The 27,004-nt window shown below is 37.4% G+C and overlaps 1 protein-coding gene across 4 annotated transcripts in view; it reads right to left on the bottom strand.

The window, feature by feature from the left end:
• The window catches only part of CHIC1 (cysteine rich hydrophobic domain 1), a 72,371-nt gene extending 58,646 nt beyond the window's left edge, over window positions 1–13,725 (bottom strand). For 3 of the 4 annotated variants that reach the window (XM_058714766.1, XM_058714769.1, XM_058714767.1), the window contains exon 1: window positions 13,288–13,724. In XM_058714766.1, the coding sequence (XP_058570749.1) occupies window positions 13,288–13,574 (287 nt within the window). In that variant the 5' untranslated portion in view covers window positions 13,575–13,724. Of the gene's footprint in view, window positions 1–13,287 lie in introns of all 4 variants that reach the window. The other variant, XM_058714768.1, reaches the window with a different exon arrangement.
• Window positions 13,726–27,004: the final 13,279 nt, after the last annotated feature.

The following is a 27,004-nucleotide window of genomic DNA, read 5'->3' as shown; positions in this document are numbered from 1 at the left end:
TTTTTCAGCAGAAACTTTGCAGGCCAGAAGGGAGTGGCATGATATATTCAAAGTGCTGAAAGGAAAAAATCTGCAACCAAGAATACTTTACCCAGCAACGATATCATGTAGAATAGAAGGAGACAGTTTCTTAGACAAACAAAACTCAAAGATGTTCATTCATTACAAAGAAACCAGCCTGACAAGAAACATTAAAGGGAATTCTTTGAATGGAAAGAAAAGGCCATTATCAGGAGTAAGAAAATTGTGAATGGAAAAAATTTCACAGGTAAATACAAACACAATAAAAGTATTTTAACCACTATGGAGGTTGAAGGACAAAAACAGTAAAATCAATATTATCAATAAAAATCAGTCAAAGGATTCACAAAATCAAAAGATGTAAAATATGACATCATATACATAAAACATGGGGGGAGGAGTACAAATTTACTGCTATTAAAATGGCTTCAAAAGATGCTCAACATCGCTCCTCATCAGGGAAATACAAATCAAAACCACACTCAGATATCACCTCATGCCAGTCAGAGTGGCCAAAATGAACAAATCAGGAGACTATAGATGCTGGAGAGGATGTGGAGAAACGGGAACCCTCTTGCACTGTTGGTGGGAATGCAAATTGGTGCAGCCACTCTGGAAAACAGTGTGGAGGTTCCTCAGAAAATTAAAAATAGACCTACCCTATGACCCAGCAATAGCACTGCTAGGAATTTACCCAAGGGATACAGGAGTACTGATGCATAGGGGCACTTGTACCCCAATGTTTATAGCAGCACTCTCAACAATAGCCAAGTTATGGAAAGAGCCTAAATGTCCATCAACTGATGAATGGACAAAGAAATTGTGGTTTATATACACAATGGAGTACTACAGGGCAATGAGAAAGAATGAAATATGGCCCTTTGTAGCAACATGGATGGAACTGTAGAATGTTATGCTAAGTGAAATAAGCCATACAGAGAAAGACAGATACCATATAGTTCCACTCTTATGTGGATCCTGAGAAACTTAACAGAAACCCATGGGGGAGAAGGAAAAAAAAAAGAGGTTAGAGTGGAAGAGAGCCAAAGCATAAGAGACCCTTAAAAACTGAGAACAAACTGAGGGTTGATGGGGGGTTGGAGGGAGGGGAGGGTGGGTGATGGGTATTGAGGAGAGCACCTTTTGGGATGAGCACTGGGTGTTGTATGGAAACCAATTTGACAATAAACTTCATATATTGAAAAAAAATAAATAAAATGGCTTCAAACTTAAGCAAACATTAACTTAATACAGATTGCTATGTGTATGTTATATATGAACCTAACAGTAACCACAAATCAAACATCTATAATAGATACACACAAAACAAAAAGAAAAGAATTCAAGCATATCACTAAAGATAGCCACCAAACCACAAAGGAAGAAAGCAAGAAAAGAAACAGAGAACTACAAAAACTACGATAAAACAAGTAATAAAAATGGCAGTAAGTACACATTTATCAATAATTACTTTGGATATAAATAGTACATAGTTATCAATAATTACTTTGGATATAAATAGACTAGCCCCTCCAATCAAAAGACACAGGGTCTCTGAATGGATAAAAAATCAAGACCCATCTATATGCTGCCTACAAGAAACTCGCTTTAGACCTAGAGACACATGAATATTGGATGTGGAGGAATGGAAAAACATTTACCATGCAAATGGAAATGAAAAGAAAGGTGGAGTAGTAATACTTACATTGAACAAAATAGATATTAAAACAGACTGTAACAAGAGACAAAAAAGGAAACTACATAATGATTAAGGGAATGCCACAAGATAATATAACAATTGTAAATATTTGTGCACCCAATGTGGAGGAACCTAAATTCATGAAGCAAAAATCAACAGACATAAAGGAAGACACTGACAGTAATACAATAGTGGGGGACTATAACACCTCCTTCCTTACATTAATGGATAGATCATCCAGACAGAAAATCAATAAGGAAACAATAGCTTTGAATGACACATCAGACCAGATGGACCTATCAGATATTCAAAACATTCTATCCCAAAACAGTAGAAAACACATTCTTTTCAAGTGCACATGGAACGTTCTCCAGAATAGATTACTTGGCAGGCTACAAAGTAGTCTCAGTAAATTAAAAAAGATTAAAATCATATCATGCAACTTTTCTAATCACAGGTTATGAAACTAGAAATCAATCACAAGAAAAAAATCTGGAAATAATACAAATACATGGAGGCTAAATAACATGCTACTAAACACTGAATGGTTCAACCAAGAAATCAAAGAGGAAATAAAAACATACACTGAGGAAATGAAAATGAAAATGTAATAGTCCAAAATCTTTGGGATGCAGCAAAGGCTGTTCTAAGAGGGAAGTTTATAGCTCTTATAGGCCTGCTTCAAGAAATAAGGAAAATCTCAAATAAACAACATAATCTTACACCTAAACGTTCTGGAAAAACAAGAACAAAGTCCAAAGTCAGTAGAAGGAAGGAAATAATAAAGAGTAGAGAAGTGAAAAAAAAATAGAGTCTAAAAAAATAATGGAAGTGATCATTGAAATCAAGGGTTGGTTCTTTGAAAATATCGAGAACATTGATAAACCTTTAGCCACATTCATTGAAAAAGGAAGAGAGAGAGTATAATTAAATAAAGGCAGAAATGAAGAGAAGAAATAACAACTGAAACCACAGAAATACAAAGAATTATAAGAGAATATTATGAAAAATTATTTGCCAACAAATTGGACAACCTAGAAGAAATGGAAAAATTCCTAGAAACACATAACTCTACAAAACTTAAGCAGGAAGGAATCGAAAATTTGGCAGACCAATTATGGGCAATGAAATTGAATCAGTAATCAAAAAAAAAAAAAAACAACAAACCTCTAATACACTACAGTCTAGGACCAGATGGATTCACAGGTAAATTCTACCAAAAATTTAAAGAAGAGCTAATACTATTCTTCTCAAAGTATTACAAAAGATAGAAGAGGAAGGAAAGTTTCCAAATTTATCCTACAAGGCAAATATTACCCTGATACCAAAACCAGATAATGACACTACAAAAAACAAAACAAAACAAAACAAAAAGAAACCAGTATCTTTGATGAAAATTTATGCAAAAAATCCTCAAAAAATTATTAGCAAACTGAATCTAACAATACCTTAAAAAAATCATTCACCACAATCAATTGGGATTTATTCCAGGGATGTAAGTGTGGTTCAATATTTGCAAATCACTCAAGGTGATCCATCACATCAGCAAGATAAAAGATAAAAACTATATGATTATCTCAATAAATACAGAAAAAGCATTTGATAAAGGAGAACATCCCTCATGATAAAAATTCTCAACAAAGTAGGTTTAGAGGAAATATACCTCAACATAATAAAGGCCATATATGAAAGGTCTACAGCTAATATCATCCTCAATGGTGAAAAGCTAAGAGCTTTTCCTCTATGATCAGGAACAAGAAAGACAAGAGGGTCCATTCTCATCACTTTTATTCAACATAGTACTAGAAGTTCTACACACAGCTATCAGATATGAAATAAAAGGCATCCAAACTGGTAAGGAAGACTTAAAACTTTCCCTATTTGCAGATGATACATTACTATATATACTGAAACCCTAAAGACTTCACCAAAAACTACTAGAACTGCTCAATGAATTCAATAATGTCACTGGGTACAAAATTAATAAGCAGAAATCTGTTGCGTGTGTACACTAGTAATGAAAGTAACAGAAGGAGAAATTAAGAAAATAATGCCATTTATAATTACACCAAAAAGGATAAAATAGCTAGGAATAAACGTAACCCAAGAGGTGAATGACCTATACTCAGAAAACTGATACACTGATGAAAGAAATCTGAAGATGACATAAACAAATGGTAAGATATTTCATGCTCAGCTTTGAAGAACCAATATGGCTAAAATGTCCGTAGTATCCAAAGCAATCTACACATTTAATGCAATCTCTATGAAAATACCAATAACATTTTTCACAGAACTAGAACAAATAATTTTAAAATTTGTATGGAACCACAAAAGACCCTGAGTAGCGAAAGCAATCTTGAAAAAGAACAAAACTGGAGTCATCACAAACCCAGATTTCAAGATATGCTACAAAGTTTTAGTAATCAAAACAGTATGGTACTGGCACAAAAACAGACACATAGATCAATGGAAAAGAACCAGAGTCCAGAAATAAACCCATGCTTGCATGGTCAATTAATCTCCAACAAAGGAGGCAAGAATATAAAATGGGAAAAAGACTCTTTGAGAAATGGTGCTGGGAAAACTAGACAGCTATATGCAAAAGAATGAAACTAGACCACTTACTTCTACCATACATAAAAATAAACTCGAAATGGATTAAAGAACTAAATGTGAGACCTTAAAATTCCTAGAAGAAAACATTGGCAGTAATTTCTTTGACATTGGTCATAGAAACAGCTTTTTAGATATGTCTCTTCTGGTAAGGGAAACAAAAGAAAAATTAAACTTTTGGGACTATACCAAAATAACAAGTTTTTACACAGTGAAGGACATTGTCAACAAAACTAAAAGTCAACCTACTGAATGGGAGAAGATATTTGCAAATGATATATCCAATCAGGGGTTAATATCCAAAATATGTAAAGAACTTCTACAACTCAACACCAGGAAAACAAATCATCAGATTAAAAATAGGCAGAGGACCTGAATAGACATTAGATGGTCAACCGACACATGAAAAGATGGTTAACATCACTAATCTTCAGGGAAATACAAATTAAAACCACAATGAAATATTACTTTACACTTGTCAGAGTGGCTAAAATCAAAGTGAGAAGAAATAACAAGTGTTGGCAAGGATATGGAGAAAAAGGAACCCTTATGCACTGTTGGTGGGAACGCACACTGGTGCAGCCATTGTGGAATACAGTGTGGAGGTTCCTCACAAGATTAAAAATAGAATTACCATATGATCTAGTAATTCCACTAGCAGGTATTTGACCAAAGAAAATAAAACCACCACTAATTTGAAAAGATATATGCACCCTTTGTTTATAGTAGCATTATTTACAAGAGCCAAGATATGGAAGCACCCATTTCCAGCAATAGATGAATGGCTAAGGAAGCACTCTCTCTCTCTCTCTCTCTCTCTCTCTCTCTCATTCACACTCTCTCTCTCTCTCTCTCTCAGGAATATTACTCAGCCATAAAAAGAATGAAATCTTGCCATTTGCAACAACATGGAAAGACCTAGAGGATATAATGTTAAGTGAAATAAGTCATAGAATACCGTATGATTTCATTCATATGTGGAATTTAAGAAACGTAACAAGTGAACATGGAAAAAAAGAGACAAACCAAAACAGACTGTTAAACACAGAAAAAAACCTGGTGGATATCAGAGGGGAGGTGGGCGGGGAATGGGTAAAATGAATAAAGGGGATTAAGAGTACACTTACCTTGGTGAGTACTGAGAATGTACAGAACAACTGAATCATTGTATTGTATGCCTGAAACTAATATAACAATGTATGGTAATTATATGTCAATTAAAAAAAAAAACCACATTCCTACCTCATTAGAGATTGCTGCCATTATAGCTTTTCCAAGCTGCCATTCTTGGCAAATAAGTAGAGGATATAGACAGACGTATCCCTTGAAATATATGGAATATTTTTATTATTTTAAAACTTCTGAGTTTTGCTATTCTTGTTACATTTGTCACCAGGCAAGTGGATTTTCCTTTCCTGTTTTTATTTCTTTAATATTCCCTTTCTTAACCGTTCAGAATTTGTCTTATGATGCTGTCACTTTACTGAAAATAATCTGAGTAAATTTATTCAGAAAGACAAGTTCATCAAGTATTATTTATTGCCAATTTTATGTCCTCTTTTTAGAAAATTTTCCCTTGACTTTGCAGCTTTATACTCTCCCATCCTTTCACTCTCTAACATTCTTGCCTTTTCTTAAAATTTACCTTTTAGTCAACTGCTTGTCTTTCTAAGGGAGCTTTAACAATTTTTCTATATTTAATAGCTTTGACATCACTTCTATGCTGATGACCATCAAATCTATACCTCTAGTTCTATATTTTCCAACATTCTTTGGTCCCTCATCTCTAATTGCATACTGAAAGTTTCCACCTGGATATCTTACTAAAATAATACCACCTCAAGTAAACCATGTCTAAAATTAAATGTTATCTTTTCATTGGAAACTAGACCCCTTTTCAAATTTCTCGTCTCTATGAGTGGCACATTGATTCCCTTTAACCTAGACCTTGGTATTGGTTTTGCACCTTCCTTCTCCTATTTTTTGCACCTTGCTTGCTCTGAGGTGGCTCCAAGTCCTGTTATTTGTTCCTTTGAAATCATTCTCATAATGATTCCTTCCTTTCCACTGCAACTGCCATATTGGCTCTTGTCTTTGCTCAGGTGGTTTCCCTTGCTTCCCCTCCCTAGTTTAAATCCTAGTCAACCTTCAGGGCTCAAGTCAAGTCCCAACCCCTGCTGTAATGCCTTGAATGTTTAAACTGTCATGGATTCCCCCTTTCTCTGAATACTCTCAGCCACTTCAAATCCATACTATACAATTCAACAGCTAATAAAATATTTTCCATTATTCTTTGCTGCTCTATATCAGTATCTTAAAAGCAATTTTCCTATTAGTTTTGTAAAGCATGGCTTGTACTTTATTTTTTTATTTTCTGTGTTTTTTTTGTGGTACTTAGGCCAGTGCTCAAGTTCTCAATATATACTTGCTATATTCTCATTACTAATTTTCTTCTTTAATATATAAAGGGATTGTCTTTTCTAAAATATAAAAAGTATATTAAAAATGGTAAGGAAATATAATTTTACTTTTTAAAATACTCCTTTATGACACATATATATAAAAATGTATAAAGACAGGCAAACCAGGCCTGATATACTCTCATAATTTTGGCTAAAAGGCAGTAGCAATCCTATTCCTGTCTACCAGGAATTTCTTTTATCTTTCTTCATTAAGAGGCCCAGCACTTAAAAAGAATACTTAACTCAAATAATCTTAGGCACAACATTTCACTTGATAGCTACTAGGAAATGTTGAAATGGCTGCTGCTGAATAAACACCTCAGCTCTATTTCATAAACAAACTATTAAGAACTGTGAATCCACAAGATCATCTACCCATTACTGATTACTGATAGGCATTAGTCAAGATGTGGGGTTTTCAGCATTAGACAAATAGGCACTTGGGAACTTCTCACACTTTCCATTTTATCAGCCTCATTAAATATAGAACCTATTATGTGTTTGAAGCTGTCCTAGTTGATGGTTTCTAATGATCATATTTTATTTGTCAAGCATCTTCAATACTTCAAAATTTTAATTTCTTGGATGATTCTTTGGAGTAAAGGAAACTGAGGCAAAGAAGGATGGGTCCTCTTAGTTGCTCTTCCCTCTTCTCTCCCTCTCTAGAACCCTCACTGTTTTTAATCCTTTTGGAAATGGCTACATACCAACCTTTGAAAACCCTATACAAATTAAAGTTTATGTGTTCAGATTATTTAAGGAAACAGATCAAGCTAGTAAAATTCTGCCAACAAGAAACATGATTTCACTAGAAAACTTTGCATGTATAGTAACAATTCTGAAGTGTGTGCATTGAACTTTATTTACTATACCATGAAAAAGAAAAGTCTATGCCATAAAATTCAAAGATATTTTCAAAAACATTATAGTTAAATCTCTTTAATCTTTTATATGAAAAGAATCATGTCTTGCCACACTGTAAAATGGCAAGTTACCATATTTCTGTATTCTGAAAGCCTAAAATCTTATAAAATATTTACCTTATACAAATACGTATTAACAATGCATCACTGTAATTCCTCAAAGACAGCTGTTTATGAAAAAGCATTCCATTAACTGATTTGAGAAGTATCAATAATTGTAGTGCTGTTTAATTTTTTTCAGAAATGCACTGTTTGGCAAATGTGGCCATTTTTTTTCAATTCTATATGCAACAACTCTAGCTTTAATAAATTAACTTTTATGAGACAATTTTATAAGTCCCTGAGAATTGGTAACTCTCTACTAAATTCTATACAGATATATTATCAAGGGTAAATATCTCTATGTTTTAAGTAATATAAACAGTGTGATAATGCCTAAAAATAAAAGATCTCATGGGATAGAATTTTCCTTGTTATTTCAAAATACTGGATCCAAACATTTATCCTAGAATATCAAGAAGTAAATTGGTAGATACTAAGTTATATTCCTCAGATGTATATTATTTCTAAAACGCTTAATATTTCTAAGAGATATTTCATTATGTCTGTTTCTATAAACTCAAATCTGTGCAGTTAATTTTGTTATATAATTTTTTAGTTGGGAAAAAAATCCCCAAATATCCATTCATCATCATCATCCTCTGAGAATTGGAATTACAATTAGTGTGGTTAGCTCATTCTATTTCTTAAGAAATTATAATTAATTCCATGTTAAAAAATTAGTATCTTGTTAAAGTAATAAGAAAGCCAATACGTTAAGATGATACAAATAGACAGGGGTATTCTGACATCTTAACAAAGATTTCAGAGGTAAGGCCATGCCATAACACCCATCACTGGGACTGGTGACATTACTGTAGCCATATGTATCTTTGCTCAGAATCACAAGTACTCTCTACAGTGTGAGTCAAGTAACCAGTATTTGTTGAGGACCTATAATACAGCATGCATTATGATAGGCATATTGAGTGTTACTAAAGCAAACCAATATTCCTTCAACTCACTTTTATTGATTGCCTACTTCAGGGCAAGCACTGTGCTAGGCAATGAAGATTCAGAGGGAACTAAAACTTGTTCCTGCTATTGCAGCTTACAATTTAGTGGGGGCAGGGAAGACTTGCAGGAGGTGGTGACATATGGAGAGCTGAGGTAAGGGTGGTGGGTACTGGAATTCTAGATGGAGGTCCTAGATTGAGTAGAGGCAACGAGATAAGAAACAGCATGCTACAGGGGCGCCTGGATGGCTCAGTCAGTCGGTTAAGAGTCCGATTCTTGATTTCAGCTCGGGTTGTGATCTCGCGGTTGGTGAGATTGAGCCATGCGGTGAGCTCTGTATGGACAGTGTGGAGCCTGCTTAGGATTCTCTCTCTCCCTTTCTTTCTGCCCCTCCCTTGCTCTCTCTCTATCTCTCTCAAAATAAATAAACATTAAAAAAAAAACAGCATGCTAAAAAGAGGAAAATACAAGCCACAGAGAAAATATCAGAAGATTAGGCTGACAGATAGGCAAGGTCCAGTTCTATATGCCGTGTTATGGAGCTTGGATTCTATCCAGCAGGTAAGGGGAAAACCACAGGACAGTTTTAAGCAGTAAAGTGGTATCTTAATCTAGCAGCAGGCTGCGGAATGGATGTGAAGTAATGACAATGAAGGCAAGTTGATTAGTTAGGGTGGTGAAAGGGGCCCGAATCAGGGAAGTGTCAGTAGGGAGGAAAAGAAAAAAAATTTAGGTCAAATATTATTTTACTTGCTGATAAGTGTAAGTGAGGAAGAGGAACCAAGGATAAATAACGGGATAGGTGGAGGTACATTTAACTGAGATGGAAAAAACAGATATAGAAGGGATTTTTTTAAAGGGTTGGGATGGAGGTATAAGGAGGCGTTGGGGGGGGGGATGAGTTCTGTTATGAATATGTTGAACTTAGGATGATGATGGGCTGTCAGGTGAGAAAGCCCAGGTGAAAGTCTGAGCAAAGTCTGGCACAGAGATACATATTTGGGAGATGTCAGATAATTGAAACCATGAGAATCAAGATGAGATCATCTAAGCACAGTGAGGAATGAGAAGAATAGTAAGGTGAAAACAAAACCTCAGAGACCACTGGTATTCAAGGGTCAACAGAATAAGAGAAGCCCGTGAATAAGAGAGTTAAAGAATAGCAAGAAAAATACAGGGAGCCCAGGAGAATCAAGTGGCCAAGGAATTCCTAGGTTTGTTTGGCAAAATGTTTTTACAAAATCAGAATTTGAATACCTTTAGGCAAAACACATACCATCTTCCAGTTCAACTAAAGCCCCATTATTACTCATGCTGCACCATTTTCTGTGGCCTGTCTTACCTCTGAAGGCTTGTGTGTTTGTGGCCCCTGGAATAGAAGCCTCCAAAAAAGAGGGAGTCATTTTAAGTGTCATATATACAGCAGAGAGGACCAGAAAGACAGGGAATGAGAAAAGCCCACTAATGTAGCAACAGAGGGTCATGGTGGTGATCTTAACAAGGATAGTTACCCCCATCTGTGGTCATGATGGCAAAATTCAGGTTAGAGAGGGGTGAAAAGTAAATAGATATAGTGAATGTGGCTATTCCTAAGAAATTTGGAGAGGGAAGGAAGAAAGACAAGACAGTAGCTAAAAGGGAACATAGGTCTAGGAAGGCTTTGTTTTATTTTGTTTTTAAAGAATGAGAGAGACTCTGAATATGTCTATAGGCTGATGCAGAGAGAGGTAATATTAGAGAGATGGGGCTACCTGATGGAGCAAGATTTGGGAGGAGGCTGGAAGAGAAGGGTATAGAAGGTACAAGTGGAGTGGTGAGCTTTGGACAAGTGAAGGAACTCCTTGACCTCTGAGGCTGGAAGAAGACAGAATAAGAATTCAGACCTAATTAAGACCTAGTGCAGGTTTTTCAACAGGAAAGTGACATGATCAAACTGTGTTTTAAGAAAATTAGTTTGGCACAAGCATGCAGGATGAATTGATGAGAGTTGGCAGACTGTGGAGATGATGGCAACCTAAACTAGAGTGGTACCGGTAGAAATGGAGAAAATGAAAAATCTAATAGACATTTTAAAAGATATGACATAATTCTGGGACAGAGTAGCACTGGAAAAGTCAGGACAAGGAAGAGTTAAAATGACACCAGGATTTGAAAACCTACCCCAAAAGATTAGAGTGGTGGTAAAGGGGCAAGTGGAATGCACAGCCAATGTGGGGAGGGAAAATCATGGCTTAAGATATATTGAGTTTGAAGCAATGGTTCTCAAATTTGAACCTTGAAAAAGAAACAAAGTTCTCTAGAGATTAGACGACTGCACAGAAAATGGGGGAAAAAAAGGGGTGGGATAGTGTCATTCAGACAGGACAACTCTCTCATGCCAGAAAAAATTTAACAGAAGCTGATTATTTTAGACATTTCAGAATTAGATTAACTATTTCATAAGGATCTTAATTTACCTGATATAAGGAAAGGTTTACTACTATACAAAGGCCAGTTCTTCAGATTCAGCAAAACTTTCTCCTAAACATTTAATTTTTTTCGAATCCCAGACATTTAACATTAAGTGTGCTTTTTAGTTGAGAGAATTTATAGAATACAACTGAACAATTTTTTCAAACTATATACATGGGTTAGTGATTCAAGTACTGGTTTGCTGCTTTTCAGGTTTTGGCTTCCATTAATACCAATAGTTACTACCAGCACCACTACTTCACACTCCCAATTCCAGAATTTTTAAGCTGGGAGGGACATTACACCATCACAAGGGCTTGGATATGGCAAGTGTCAGTGCTTTGCTTTTAATTGAAAGTTGGTTGATAAGTGCTTCACCATGATTGTGTGAAGAATAGAATGGAACCACAAATAAGTTTCTGGTAACTTAAATTCTGTTTTCTTGCCCCTCCTCTGTTTTCTGAATGTTAGAAAATAAAGAGGGGGTGGAATGTTGAAATATAAAATTATAGACTGGAATAAAAACCCTTTTTCTGTTCAGTCATGTGAAATAATCTGCATGAAAGTAATGTTTGGTGCCAGAATTATAATTAGTTTGAGTAATGAATTGTCTCCCTAGTAATGAAAGGAATAAAAGTAAAACAGTGCAGTAAACTGGCATCTGATCATTGTAGGCTATCTGCAAAACTCTTGGACCAAGAAAAACTGTGTTAAAATAATTCCCTACCAAAAAGCAGGTCTAAAAATCTCCCCTTCCACAATTTCAAAACATTTCTTAACATATTTTATGCAAATATCATAAAAGTATATTATAATCAAAACAAGTGACATGTTAAAATTAAAAGCTAACATGATGGGGGGAGGTGTTGCATATTATATGATTTCTGATGATACGAACTCAATTGAAAGACAAAGGGACCAGGTGAACCATTATCAAAATTAGAGGCAATGATAGGAAAATGCAGTAAAAGACAGCATAATTAAGAGGATGAACATGACACACACTCAAACTTCCAAGTATTTACAGCCCAAGCACATAAAAAAGAAAAAGCAGTCTCCAAAGCCCAGAGAGCCATTAAAATTTTCTTTTGCTTTGCAACCACAATGCTATGAGATTGCTCCTCCTTTTATTTTCTTAAATATGATCCAAGATTTCAATTTTTTAAAAAAGTCACTCTGCATAAGTTTTCAAAAAATCAACTTCAGCTCCTGGGGGACTCATTTCCATAAGTATTTAATGTCTGCATATTTAATATTTGGGCATACAAAATCTCCTGTAGGTATCTTAAATTATCTCAGAGCTGAAAGGCTTCGGAAGCCACCTATCCCGACCCTTCATTTTACAGATGGAGAAATTAAGGCCCAGAAATAAGAAGTAATCTGAGCAAGGTCACAGGGCCAGTAAGAGGCAAAGCTGGGACTAACATCCAAGAGTCCCTACTCTCAATCCATTGCTCTTTTACTTTTCACAACTGCCTCTTAATATGAACCTCTGTGATATTTACAGAACGTCAGAATGAGGAATTATCAAGACATCGAAAGGATAATGGTATTCATTCATATACGGATTAGATAGGAAGAATGGATGAATGAATGTATGGGTAGGTGGATATTCTATAATATTATTCACAAAACATATCACGTTTCTGTTTTGAAGAAAGCCTAGGTCTTGTCACTTGTCACAGCAGTCACTGTGTTCCACTACACACCAATCTTAGCAGTAAAGAATCCTCTGGTACATCCTGCAGTTTAAAGACTATTTACTTGCCAGCAAACACAGAAAGAAGTAAACTCACCTTTACTCCTATCCCTCTGGCTCTCAAACCTCTAACTTCCCCATCCTATATATACTCTTTACCTGATGTCAGTGCATCACATTTGCATTCTCCTCACTCCCTTTGCACCTACCACCCTCGGTTTCTCCATTTAGACGAAGTGTCCTTTTCTAACTGTATGCCTCAGTCGGCCCTCCCCCACTCCACAGGCCCCTCGATCACCTTCTCATTACTCTGTCGACAAATCTCAACGTTTTCAAACCCTGTGGCCCCCTCTTGCTTACACAGTGATGTGGCCGGCTCCCCGCACCAATACAGGATCGGGGGAATATCTCCGCAGATGCTCCTCACTCACTACCCGCGGTGGGGGCGGCGTCTCCTCCTCTTCCTCCTCCTCTTCTTCCTCCTCCTCCTCTTCTTCCTCCCCCTCCTCATCTTCCTCGTCGTCGTCAGGCCCCGATACCGACGACGACGACGACGGCGACGACGACGACGTTGCCGCTTCTTCTTCCTCCTCCTCTAGTTCCGAGATGGTGTCGAACTCCGCCATGTTGGGCAGCAGGATGCTCATCACGTGACCTCTCGAACGCCGCCACCCTCACGGAGAAGAGTTTGAACCTACCGAGGTGCTGGAAGAGGAGGGGGAACGAAATGAAGAGAAAGCGGACGGGGGAAGGGACAGGATTTGAAGAGATGCGCCTGCGTGTTGGGGCAGACGATGAGGGTTGGAGGCGGGGGCATGAGGGGGAAAGGCACAAAATCTGTGTACGCTTGCGCGGCTCCAAAGGAAGGGGGGCGTTAGAGGTGAACTCCAGGGAATTATTGAGGCCCGATTTGCGGGTGCAGTGGTTAATACTGCTCTTTGGGCTTCTGTTGCTTGTGCCCTGGGACGCATTTTCTGGTTTTATTTCCCATTAATTAGTAGTAGCTATCATTTCCCTCCCCACACCCCGTACAGGGAATGCATATTCCATAACGTGAGGTTAGAACTTTGCCTCAAATATCGCAAGGTATATACCAATCCCTTACTTTTGTTCAGCATTAGAGTTTAAAAGACTTTTGCATCAGAATTTTGCAACCCTGGGAGGCATTTTTATAAACACTTCGCTGAAGTGGAAATTTTTCTATTACTACTTCTATGCCTACTATGTAATACTTTAAATAGAGGATTTACTAAGTGTCTGAGACTGTGCTAAGCACTCTTTGGGCATATCTCATTTAATACTTCACAACTGCATGAGGTTACATACCAGGATGATCTCGCCTGACAGATGGGAGACTTAGCAGCAGGGAGGATAAGTAACGTGCCCAAGGTCACGGAGTTACTAAATATTTGGCAGACCTGGTTTTAAACTTGGGAATCTCTTCTGATTTTAAAAGCTCAGTGCTCTTAAACAAAGGGCTACCCTGCCTGAAGTCGTTTGCAAAGGCTTTGTAGTGTGGTGCATTTGGGGATGTTTCTTGAAAGATGTTTGAAGTTCGGAGGGCGTTTGTTTGTTTTACAGGTGAGAGGGGCATGGAGGAGATGCAGGGAAAATTCCAACCTAAAGAAACATTAATTAATATAATCCATCTTCCAGACACTGAGCTAGACTCTTTCACGTGATGATATCTCAGTTAACCCTTAAACACTCCTACGAGGTAAGCATTATCATATCCATTTTATAGATGGCAAAACTGAGTCTCAGGAAGTTTAAGTAATTTGTTAAGGTCTGTGGTAACATTTTGTCCAAAAGTTTCCATTCAAATATTTTTCCTATCTTCTCCACAACTGCTAAAACGTTGCAGAGATCACATATTTGAGTTTGCAATCCATGTCCCAAACTACTTAATACTTAGCAGCAGCACAGAAATCCATGTCATAATTCAGGGATCATTAAGACAGCAAAGTCACATAGCTGCTAATTAATAAAATCCTGACTGCTATGCCCCAGCTCCATCCCCATCAGATGGTGAGACCGAGGAAACAGACGTAACTGCACTTTAAGATAAGCATTACATTAGCAGTATAGCAATATAAACAAAGCATTTAGGATGTATGAAGGACAAAGAAATGAGTTTGTAAGAGGCGCCGATCAAACCATGATCATTATCAACAAGTTTATGTTACTAAAGTGAAGAAAATATTTTGTATTCCATACCTTGTTTATTTAGAAACCTTAAAAATAAGCTGAAACACTATCAATAAGCAATAAAATCTAGTTTTCATAGTATAGAGAACTTAATCTGCTAGCCTAAAAATTTTTATAATAATTTTGCCTTCTGATAAGACAGATAAAATATGTCTGTCTTCTTGGATATTAATAAAAACATGTCATATGTCCTTTATGGAAATGAAATACCTTAGACTTGAGATCAAATCAGTATTTCACACCAGTTCTTCCCTTTCAAAAAGCAAAAAAAGCTAGGGTGCCTGGGTAGCTCTGTTGGCTAAGTGTCCAACTTTAGCTCAAGTCATGATCTCATAGTTAGTGGGTTCAAACCTTGTGTCAGGCTCTGCACTGACAGCTTGGAGCCTGGAGTCTGCTTCAGACTCTGTGTGTCTCTCTCTCTGCCCCTCCCCTGCTTGTGTGTGTGCTCTCTTTTTCTCTCTTTCTCAAAAATTAATAAGTAAACATTGAAACAACAGCAAAAAAAGCCATAGGAAATACTAAAAATTTTCCAAACATACTATATTATCCATAAAGTTCCACTAAATTACTTTCTAGAAAGAAGTATTTTGCTGATTACGACTTAAATGGTATTTTCTCTTTTTCACCAGTTAGGATTAGGCTAGGAAGGGATATTTGAAAGGGAGAAAGGGAAAGGAATATAAGGGGTGGACTTTGTGATAAGTGCAAGTGAAATATTGGAACTATGGTAAAAATGAAGAAATGATGGGTGTGGGGGATGGAGAGAAGGATAGGGAGGGGGAAATTACACTGTCAAAATGGAAACAGGTCTCTGACATTTAGTCAGATGTCAAAAGAACAAAGGAGTGCTATGCTTCAAGAAACTCACAAGTTTAGTCAAATCTGCTTGTCTGCTTTCTTGCATATACAGTGTGCTGAAAATGCATATATAATTCCAGAAGTATTTTTTTTTTCTAAACGGAGAATTTGGAATCGGGGAAGCCAAGAAAAACACGTTTTATCAGTAAACACAAGGAACAGCATGCTTTTTAAATGATACTTTAGCAAGCATCAAGAATACTAAAGCTAGCAGTGGGTGGAGAAGAAAGCAGGCCATATAACCTTCCATCTGATGAAGTAAGCAGGGCATGGGTATAATTACCCTGTCTGAATGGGGATCTGAAGCCAGAGGTCACAGGTTTAGCCATCTGAGGGGGTTACAATCTAGAACAGCTGAAAGGGACTGTAGCTTAAAAGATACCTTTCTTCCTTTTCTAAGTGTGCAATTCAGTGATTTTCGTAAATCTACAGTTGTTCAACTATCACCACAAACTAATTTTAGAACATTTCTGTCACACCCAAAAGAAATCACTGTCCCATTTTCAGTCATTCCCCATTCTGACCCCTAGCCCCAGGCAATAATTAATCTACTTTCTGTCTCTATAGATTTCTTTTCTGGACATTTCAAATAAAGTGGATCATACAATATGGGGTCTTTTGTTTAATTTCTTTTGCTTAGCATAATATTTTTGAGGTTTATCCATGTTGTGTCTTGTATGAATACTTCATTCCTTTTAATTGATAAATAGTATGCCATTGTAAGGATATATCACATTTTGTTTACCCATTTACCAATTGATGATATTTGGGCTGCTTCCACAGTTTGGATATTATGAAAATGCTTCTATGAAAATTCACATACATGTCCTTGTGTGAACATATGTTTTAATTTCTCAAGGGTAGATATCTATGAGTGGAATTACTCATACGGTAAGACTGTTGATTTTAAGATAACTGCCAAACTTTTTCAAGGTGGATCAATCGGTTTACATTCCCACCAGCAATGTATGAGAGTTCCATTTTCTCCACATTCTTTCCAACATTTGTTATTTTCATTTTTATTATAGCTATTCTTCTGGGTATGAAATATCTCACATTGTAGGTTTATTTTGCATTTCCCTAATGACCAATGATGTGGAGCATCTTTTCATGTGCTTGTTTCACTTATATACCTTCTTTGATGAAATGTCTATTCAAATCTTTTGTCTTATTTATTAACTTAAGCTTTTTTTCAAGATAATTATACATAGATTCAAGATTCATATATAATTATAGAAAATAACACAGGGATGTCCTATTTACTCTTTATTCAGTGTTCCTCAATGGTAAAATCTTGCATAACTCTAGTACATTATGACAACCACAAAACTGACATGATAGAATCTACCCAACTTACTCAGAGTTCTGTAGTCATACATGTATTCATTTGTGTGTGTGTGAATTTAGTGCTATGCAAATTTAGCACAGGTGTAGGTTTATATGTCTACCACTATAGACAAGATAAAGAATGGTTACATCATCACAAGGATTGCTCCTGTTGTCTTTTTAAAAAAATATTTATTTATTCTGAGGGGGGGGGAACCATTGGGGGAGGGGCAGAAAGAGAGAGAGGGAGAGAGAGAATCCCAAGTGAAGCAGGGCTCAATTGTGAGATCATGATGTGAGCCAAAATCAAGAGTTGGAGGCTTAACCGGGTGAGCCACCCAGGCACCCCTCCTGTTATCTTTTTATAACAATTTCTCCCTCCATCCCTGACAACCATTAAACTGTTTATGATCTATAATTTTTGCACTTTCATGAATAGTATGTAAATTGTGTTATATGGTATGTAACCTTTGAGAGTTGGCCTTTTTCACCCAGCATACTTCTGAGAATCATCTACATTACTGGGTGTATCCATGGTTCATTCCTTTTTATTGCCATATAGTATTCATAGTACAGATGTACAACAGTTTATTTAGCAATTCACCCACTGACAGGCATCTGGTTTTTTTCCTAATTTTTGGCTTTTATAAATAAAATGGCCATGAACATTTGTGTACAGCTTTTTTACTTAAAAAAAAAGTGGATTGTCTACTTATTGAGTTACAAGGTGCTTTTTACATGTTCTAGATAGAAGTCTTTTATCAGATATATGGTGTACACACATTTTCTCCCAGTCTGTGGCTTGCCTTTTTATGTTGTTCATGGTGTCTTTTGAACTGAAAAAGTTTTCAATTTTGATGAAATCAAATTCATCAAATTTTATTGCTTGTGCCTTTTGTTTGAATGTTTATGTATTTTTGAGAGATAGAGCATTAGCAAGCAGGGGAGGGGCAGAGAGAGAGAGGGAGACACAGAATCCAAAGCAGGCTCCAGGCTCTGAGCTGTCAGCACAGAGCCTGACATGGGGCCGAACCCATGGACCACAGGACCTGAGCTGAAGTTGAACACTTAACTGGCTGAGGCACCCAGGCACCCCTTCTTGTGCCCTTAATGATGTATCTTAGAAATTTTTGCCTAACACAATATCAAAAAGATTTGCTCTTATGCTTACTTCTAAAAATTTTTTAGGTCTGTGATCCATTTTGAGTTCGTTTTTGTTTATGGTATGTATAAGGGCCTAAATTCACATTTTTGCATGTGGTTGTTGAATTGTCCCAGCACCGTTTGTTGAAGACTGTCCTTTTCCTGAATTGAATTGCCTTGATACCTCTGTTGAAAATCAATTAACCAGAATTATGGGTTTGTTCCTGGACTCTTAATTCTATTTAATTGATCTCTAGGTCTATCTTCATGTCAGTACCACACCATCAGGAATACTATAGCTTTGTAGTAAGTTTTTAAATTGGAATATGTAAATCCACCAAATTTGCTCCTTTTGACTACTATTTTGACCTCCCTGAATCTTTCACATTATTACATAAATTTTAGGATCATATCATCAATTTCTCTTAGAAAAACCAGCTGGAATTTTGATAGGAATCACATTGAATCTGTAGATAAATTTGGCAATATTGCTAACTTAACAATGTTAAGTCTTCTGATCCTGAACATGGGATATTTCGCCATTTATTTAAAGCTTTAAAAATTTCCTTCAATAATGTTTTATAGTTTTCAGTGCACAAATCTTGCAATTCTTTTGTTAAATTTATCTCTATGTGTCTTTCTTATTTTTGATACTATTGTTAATGGAATTATTTAATTAATTTCATTATTGGATTGCACATTGTTACTTTATGGAAACACAATTTGTTTTTGTATATTGATGTGTAGCCTCTTACTTGCTGAGCACATTTACTAGTTCCAATGTATGTGTTTTTTTGTGTCTGTATGTATCTGTGCCTGTGTCTGTAAAATTCTTAGGATTTTCTACATATAAATTTACATAATCTGTGAATGAATACTGCTTTCACTACATCCTCTAAGCTTTTGTATCATGTCTTTTATTTTGATTCTCTCAAAATATTTTAAAAGGTTTTCTTGTGTTGTCTTTTTTTGCCCGTTATTTCAGTGTTATTTAATTTCCATATATTAGAAAATTTTTCACTTTTTTTTTTGCTATCGATTCTATTATCATTCCTTTGTGACCAGAAAAATACTTTGCATGATTGCAGTCCTTTTAAATTTGTTAATACTGTTTTGTGGACTTAGAAGACATCTATTCGGGAAATGTCCCAAGTGCACATGAGAAGAATGTGTGTTCTGCTGTTGTTTCATGGAGTGTTATATATATGCCAGGTCTAGTAGATTTACTGTGCACTTCAAGCCTTCTATCTCCTTACTTACACAATGTCTGATTATTCTATGCATTCTGAATGTGGTGTATTAAAGGCTCCAACTATTATACTTAGGGCTGTCCATTTTTTCTTTCAATTATGTCAATGTTTGCATTATATATTTTGAGCCTCGATAGTTGCTATATATATGTTTTTAATTATTATAACTTCTAAGCGAATTGACTACTGGCAATATATAATTTCCTTTTTGTCTTTTGCAACCATGTTTGACTTACAGCTTATTTTGTTTATTATTGGTATAGCCACCTTCACCCTCTTTTGGTTACAGTTTGCATGCTATATATGTTTTTAAAATTTTTAGTCAAGTATAATTAACAGGAGTGTTATATTAATTTTAGGTATACAATATAATGATTCAACAATTTATACATTTCTCAGTGCTCAGTAAGATAAGTGTACTCTTTTTTGTAATATGAAATTTATTGTCAAATTAGTTTCCATACAACACCCAGTGCTCATCCCAACAGGTGCCCTCCTCAATGCCCATCACCCACTTTCACCTGCCTCCCATGCCCCATCAACCCTCAGTTTATTCTCAGTCTTTAAGAGTCCTTTATAGTTTGCCTCCCTCCCTCTCTAACTTTTTTTTTCCACTTCTTCTCCCCCATGGTCTTCTGTCAAGTTTCTCAGGATCCACATAACAGTAAAAATATATGGTATCTATCTTTCTCTGCATGGTTTATTTCACTTAGCATCACAATCTCCAATTCCATCCAGGTTGCTACAAAGGGCCTTATTTCATTCTTTCTCATTGCCACATAGTACTCCATTGTGTATATAAACCACAATTTCTTTATCTATTCATCAGTTGATGGACATTTAGGCTCTTTCCATAATTTGGCTATTGTTGAGAGTGCTGCTATAAACATTGGGGTACAAGTGCCCCTATGCATCAGTACTCCTGTATCCCTTGGGTAAATTCCTAGCAGTGCTATTGCTGGCTCATAGGGTAGATCTATTTTTAATTTTTTGAGGAACCTCCACACTGCTTTCCAGAGCAACTGCACCAGTTTGCATTCCCACCAACAGTGCAAGAGGGTTCCCGTTTCTCCACATCCTCTCCAGCATCTATAGTCTCCTGATTTGTTCATTTTGGCCACTCTGACTGGCGTGAGGTGATATCTGAGTGTGGTTTTCATTTGTATTTCCCTGATGAGGAGTGATGTTGAGCATCTTTTCATGTGCCTGTTGGCCATCCGGATGTCTTCTTTAGAGAAGTGTCTATTCATGTTTTCTGCCCATTTCTTCACTGGGTTATTTGTTTTTTGGGTGTGGAGTTTGGTGAGCTCTTTATAGATTTTGGATACTAGCCCTTTGTCCAATATGTCATTTGCAAATATCTTTTCCCATTCCGTTGGTTGCCTTTTAGTTTTGTTGGTTGTTTCCTTTGCTGTGCAGAAGCTTTTTATCTTCATGAAGTCCCAATAGTTCATTTTTGCTTTTAATTCCCTTGCCTTTGGGGATGTGTCGAGTATGAGTTTGCTACGACGGAGGTCAGAGAGGTCTTTTCCTGCTTTCTCCTCTAGGGTTTTGATGGTTTCCTGTCTCACATTCAGGTCCTTTATCCATTATGAGTTTCTTTTTGTGAATGGTGTAAGAAAGGTTTCTAGTTTCAACCTTCTGCATGTTGCTGTCCAGTTCTCCCAGCACCATTTGTTAAAGAGACTGTCTTTTTTCCATTGGATGTTCTTTCCTGCTTTGTCAAAGATTAGTTGGCTATACGTTTGTGGGTCTAGTTCTGGGGTTTCTATTCTATTCCATTGGTCTATGTGTCTGTTTTTGTGCCAATACCATGCTGTCTTGATGATGACAGCTTTGGAGTGGAGGCTAAAGTCTGGGATTGTGATGCCTCCTGCTTTGGTCTTCTTCAAAATTACTTTGGCTATTCGGGGCCTTTTGTGGTTCCATATGAATTTTAGGATGGCTTGTTCTAGTTTTGAGAAGAATGCTGGTGCAATTTTGCTTGGGATTGCATTGAATGTGTAGATAGCTTTGGGCAGTATTGACATTTTGACAATATTTATTCTTCCAATCCATGAGCAGGGAATGTCTTTCCATTTCTTTATATCTTCTTCAATTTCCTTCATAAGCTTTCTATAGTTTTCAGCATACAGATCTTTTACATCTTTGGTTAGATTTATTCCTAGGTATTTTATGCTTCTTGGTGCAATTGTGAATGGGATCAGTTTCTTTATTTGTCTTTCTGTTGCTTCCTTGTTAGTGTATAAGAATGCAACTGATTTCTTTTTTTTTTTTTTTTTTTTTTTTTTTAATTTTTTTTTCAATGTTTTTTTATTTATTTTTGGGACAGAGAGAGACAGAGCCTGAACGGGGGAGGGGCAGAGAGAGAGGGAGACACAGAATCGGAAACAGGCTCCAGGCTCCGAGCCATTGGCCCAGAGCCCGACGCGGGGCTCGAACTCACGGACCGCGAGATCGTGACCTGGCTGAAGTCGGACGCCTAACCGACTGCGCCACCCAGGCGCCCCAAAATGCAACTGATTTCTGTACATTGATTTTGTATCCTGCAACTTTGCTGAATTCATGTATCAGTTCTAGCAGACTTTTGGTGGAGTCTATCGGATTTTCCATGTAGAGTATCATGTCATCTGCAAAAAGTGAAAGCTTGACTTCATCTTTGCCAATTTTGATGCCTTTGATTTCCTTTTGTTGTCTGATTGCTGATGCTAAAACTTCCAACACTACGTTAAACAACAGTGGTGAGAGTGGGCATCCCTATCGTCTTCCTGATCTCAGGGAAAAAGCTCTCAGTTTTTCCCCATTGAGGATGCTGTTAACTGTGGGCTTTTCATAAATGGCTTTTATGATCTTTAAGTATGTTCCTTCCATCCCGACTTTCTCAAGGGTTTTTATTAAGAAAGGGTGCTGGATTTTGTCAAAGGCCTTTTCTGCATCGATTGACAGGATCATGTGGTTCTTATCTTTTTTTTTGTTAATGTGATGTATCACGTTGATTGATTTGCGAATGTTGAACCAGCCCTGCATCCCAGGAATGAATCCTACTTGATCATGGTGAATAATTCTTTTTATATGCTGTTGAATTCGATTTGCTAGTATCTTACTGAGAATTTTTGCATTCATATTCATCAGGGATATTGGCCTGTAGTTCTCTTTTTTTACTGGGTCTCTGTCTGGTTTAGGAATCAAAGGAATACTGGCTTCCTAGAATGAGTCTGGAAGTTTTCCTTCCCTTTCTATTTCTTGAAATAGCTTGAGAAAGATAGGTATTATCTCTGCTTTAAACGTCTAGTAGAACTTCCCTGGGAAGCCATCTGGTCCTGGACTCTTATTTGTTGGGAGATTTTTGATAACCGATTCAGTTTCTTCACTGGTAATGGGTCTGTTCAAGCTTTCTAATTCCTCCTGATTGAGTTTTGGAAGAGTGTGGGTGTTTAGGAATTTGTCCATTTCTTCCAGGTTGTCCAATTTGTTGGCATATAATTTTTCATAGTATTCCCTGATAATTGTTTGTATCTCTGAGGGATTGGTTGTAATAATTCCATTTTCCTTCATGATTTTATCTATTTGGGTCATCTCCCTTTTCTTTTTGAGAAGCCTGGCTAGAGGTTTGTCAATTTTGTTTATTTTTTCAAAAAACCAACTCTTGGTTTCGTTGATCTGCTCTACAGTTTTTTAGATTCTATATTGTTTATTTCTGCTCTGATGTTTATTATTTCTCTTCTTCTGCTGGGTTTAGGCTGCCTTTGCTGTTCTGCTTCTGTTTCCTTTAGATGTGCTGTTAGATTTTGTATTTGGGATTTTTCTTGTTTCTTGAGATAGGCCTGGATTGCAATGTATTTTCCTCTCAGGACTGCCTTCGCTGCATCCCAAAGCGTTTGGATTGTTGTTTTTCATTTTCGTTTGTTTCCATATATTTTTAAATTTCTTCTCTAATTGCCTGGTTGACCCATTCATTCTTTAGTAGGGTGTTCTTTAACCTCCATGCTTTTGGAAGTTTTCCAGACTTTTTCCTGTGGTTGATTTCAAGCTTCATAGCATTGTGTTCTGAAAGTATGCATAGTATGATCTCATTTCTTGTACACTTATGAAGGGTTGTTTTGTGACCCAGTATATGATCTATCTTGGAGAATGTTCCATGTGCACTCGAGAAGAAAGTATATTCTGTTGCTTTGGGATGCAGAGTTCTAAATATATCTGTCAAGTCCATCTGATTCAATGTATCATTCAGGGCCCTTGTTTCTTTATTGACCGTGTGTCTAGATGATCTATCCATTTCTGTAAGTGGGGTGTTAAAGTCCCCTGCAATTACCACATTTTTATCAATAAGGTTGCTTATGTTTATGAGTAATTGTTTTATATATTTGGGGGCTCCGGTATTCGGCGCATAGACATTTATAATTGTTAGCTCTTCCTGATGGATAGACCCTGTAATTATTATATAATGCCCTTCTTCATCTCTTGTTCCAGCCTTTAATTTAAAGTCTAGTTTGTCTGATAGAAGTATGGCTACTCCAGCTTTCTTTTGGCTTCCAGTAGCATGATAAATAGTTCTCCATCCCCTCACTCTCAATCTCAAGGTGTCCTCAGATCTAAAATGAGTCTCTTGTAGACAGCAAATAGATGGGTCTTGTTTTCTTATCCATTCTGATACCCTATGTCTTTTGGTTGGCGCATTTAATCCATTTACATTCAGTGTTATTATAGAAAGATACGGGTTTAGAGTCATTGTGATGTCTGTATGTTTTATGCTTGTAGTGATGTCTCAGGTACTTTGTCTCACAGGATCCCCCCTAAGATCTCTTGTAGGGCTGGTTTAGTGGTGACGAATTCCTTCAGTTTTTGTTTGTTTGGGAAGACCTTTATCTCTCCTTCTATTCTAAATGACAGACTTGCTGGATAAAGGATTCTCGGCTGCATATTTTTCTGTTCATCACAGTGAAGATCTCCTGCCAATCCTTTCTGGCCTGGCAAGCTTCAAAAGAGAGATCCGTCACGTCTTATAGGTCTCCCTTTATATGTTAGGGCACGTTTATCCCTTGCTGCTTTCAGAATTTTCTCTTTATCCTTGTATTTTGCCAGTTTGACTATGATATTTCGTGCAGAAGATCGATTCAAGTTCCGTCTGAAGGGAGTTCTCTGTGCCTCTTGGATTTCAATGCCTTTTTCCTTCCCCAGTTCAGGGAAGTTCTCAGCTATAATTTCTTCAAGTACACCTTCAGCACCTTTCCCTCTCTCTTCCTCCTCTGGGATACCAATTATGCGTATGTTTTTTCTTTTTAGTGTATCACTTAATTCTCTAATTTTCCCCTCATACTCCTGGATTTTTTTATCTCTCTTTTTCTCGGCTTCCTCTTTTTCCATAATTTTATCTTCTAGTTCACCTATTCTCTCCTCTGCCTCTGCAATCCGAGCCGTAGTCGTTTCCATTTTATTTTGCATCTTGTTAAAGCATTTTTCAGCTCCTCGTGACTGTTCCTTAGTCCCTTGATCTCTGTAGCAAGAGATTCTCTGGTGTCCTCTATACTGTTTTCAAGCCCAGTGATTAATTTTATGGCTATTATTCTAAATTCACTTTCTGTTATATTATTTAAATCCTTTTTGATCAGTTCATTAGCTGTTGTTATTTCCTGGAGATTCTTCTGAGGGGAATTCTTCCGTTTGGTCATTTTGGATAGTCCCTGGAGTGGTGGGGACCCACAGGGCACTTCCCCTGTGCTGTAGTGTATAACTGGAGTTGGTGGGTGGGGCCACAGTCCGACCTGATGTCTGCCCCCAGCCCACCGCTGGGGCCACAGTCAGACTGGTGTGTGCCTTCTCTTCCCCTCTCCTAGGGGCGGGATTCACTGTGGGGTGGTGTGGCCCATCTGGGCTACTTGCACACTGCCAGGCTCTTGGTGCTGGGGATCTGGCGTATTGGCTGGGGTGGGTAGGGAAGGTGCATGGGGGCAGGAGGGGCAGGCTTAGCTCACTTCTCCTTAGGTGATCCACTTCAGGAGGGGCCCTGTGGCAGCGGGAGGGAGTCAGACCTGCTGCCGGAGGGGTGGCTCTGCAGAAGCACAGCGTTGGGTGTTCGCGCGGAGCAAGCATGTTCCCTTGCAGGAACTGGTTCCCTTCGGGATTTTGGCTGGGGGATGGGCGAGGGAGATGAAGCTGATGAGCACCTTTATTCCCCGCCAAACTGAGCTCTGTGGTCCCAGGGCTCAGCAACTCTCCTTCCCTTTGTCCTCCAGCCTTCCCGCTTTCCTAGCAGAGCTGTTAACTTATGACCTCCCAGATGCTAAGTCCCGCTTGCTCTCGGAACACACTCCATCTGGCCCCTCTGCTTTTGCAAGCCAGACTTGGGGGCTCTGCTTGGCCGGCAGGCTGCCCTTCCACCCAGGCTGCCTCCCGCCAGTCCGTGGAGTACGCACCACCTCGCCGCCCTTCTACCCTCTTCCGTGGGCCTCTTGTTTGTGCTTGGCACTGGAGACTCCGTTCTGCTAGTCTTCTGGTGGTTTTCTGGGTTATTTAGGCAGGTGCAGGTGGAATCTAAGTGATCAGCAGGACGCGCGGTGAGCCCAGTGTCCTCCTATGCCGCCATCTTCCTTCTTTTTTTTTTTTTTTTGATGTGTTTTGATTACTGATTCAATGTCCTTACTGGTAACCAGTCTGTTCATATTTTCTATTTCTTCTACTTCAGTTTTGATACGTTATCTTTTTCTAGGAATTTATACATTTCTAGTTTGTCCAATTTTTTAGCATATAATTTTTCAAAATACTCTCTTACAATTGTTTTTATTTCTGTGATGTTGGTTGTTATTTCTCCTTTCATTTGTGGTTTTGTTTCAGTCCTTTCTCCGTTTCACTCTCTCTCTCTCTATCTCTTTTGATGTGTCTGACTAAAGGATCATCAATTTTCTTTGTCTTTTCAAGGAACTAGCTCTTGCTTTCATTGATCTGTTCTATTATCTTTTTAGTTTCTATGTTATTTACTTCTGCTCTAATCTTTGTTATTTCCTTTCTTGCCCTGTTTTTACGTTTTGTTTGTTGTTCTTTTTCTAACTCCTTTATGTGTAAGTTTAGGTTGTTTGAGATTTTTCTTGCTTCTTGAGGTAAGCCTGTATTGTAGTAAACTTCCCTCTTAGAATCCCTTTTGCTGCATCCCAAAGGTTTTGGACTGTTGTGTTTTCATTTTCATTTGTTTCCACGAATTTTTGTATGTCTTCTGTGATTTATTCGTTGACGCAATCTTTGTTTAGTAGCATGTTATTTAACCTTCATGTGTTTTTGGTCTTTCCAGATTTTTTCTT

Source organism: Neofelis nebulosa, chromosome X (assembly GCF_028018385.1).
Source record: "Neofelis nebulosa isolate mNeoNeb1 chromosome X, mNeoNeb1.pri, whole genome shotgun sequence".
NCBI classification, from domain to species: Eukaryota; Metazoa; Chordata; class Mammalia; order Carnivora; family Felidae; genus Neofelis; species Neofelis nebulosa.
Note: the sequence above shows the minus strand (reverse complement) of the source record. Positions and strands in the feature narration are given on the sequence as shown.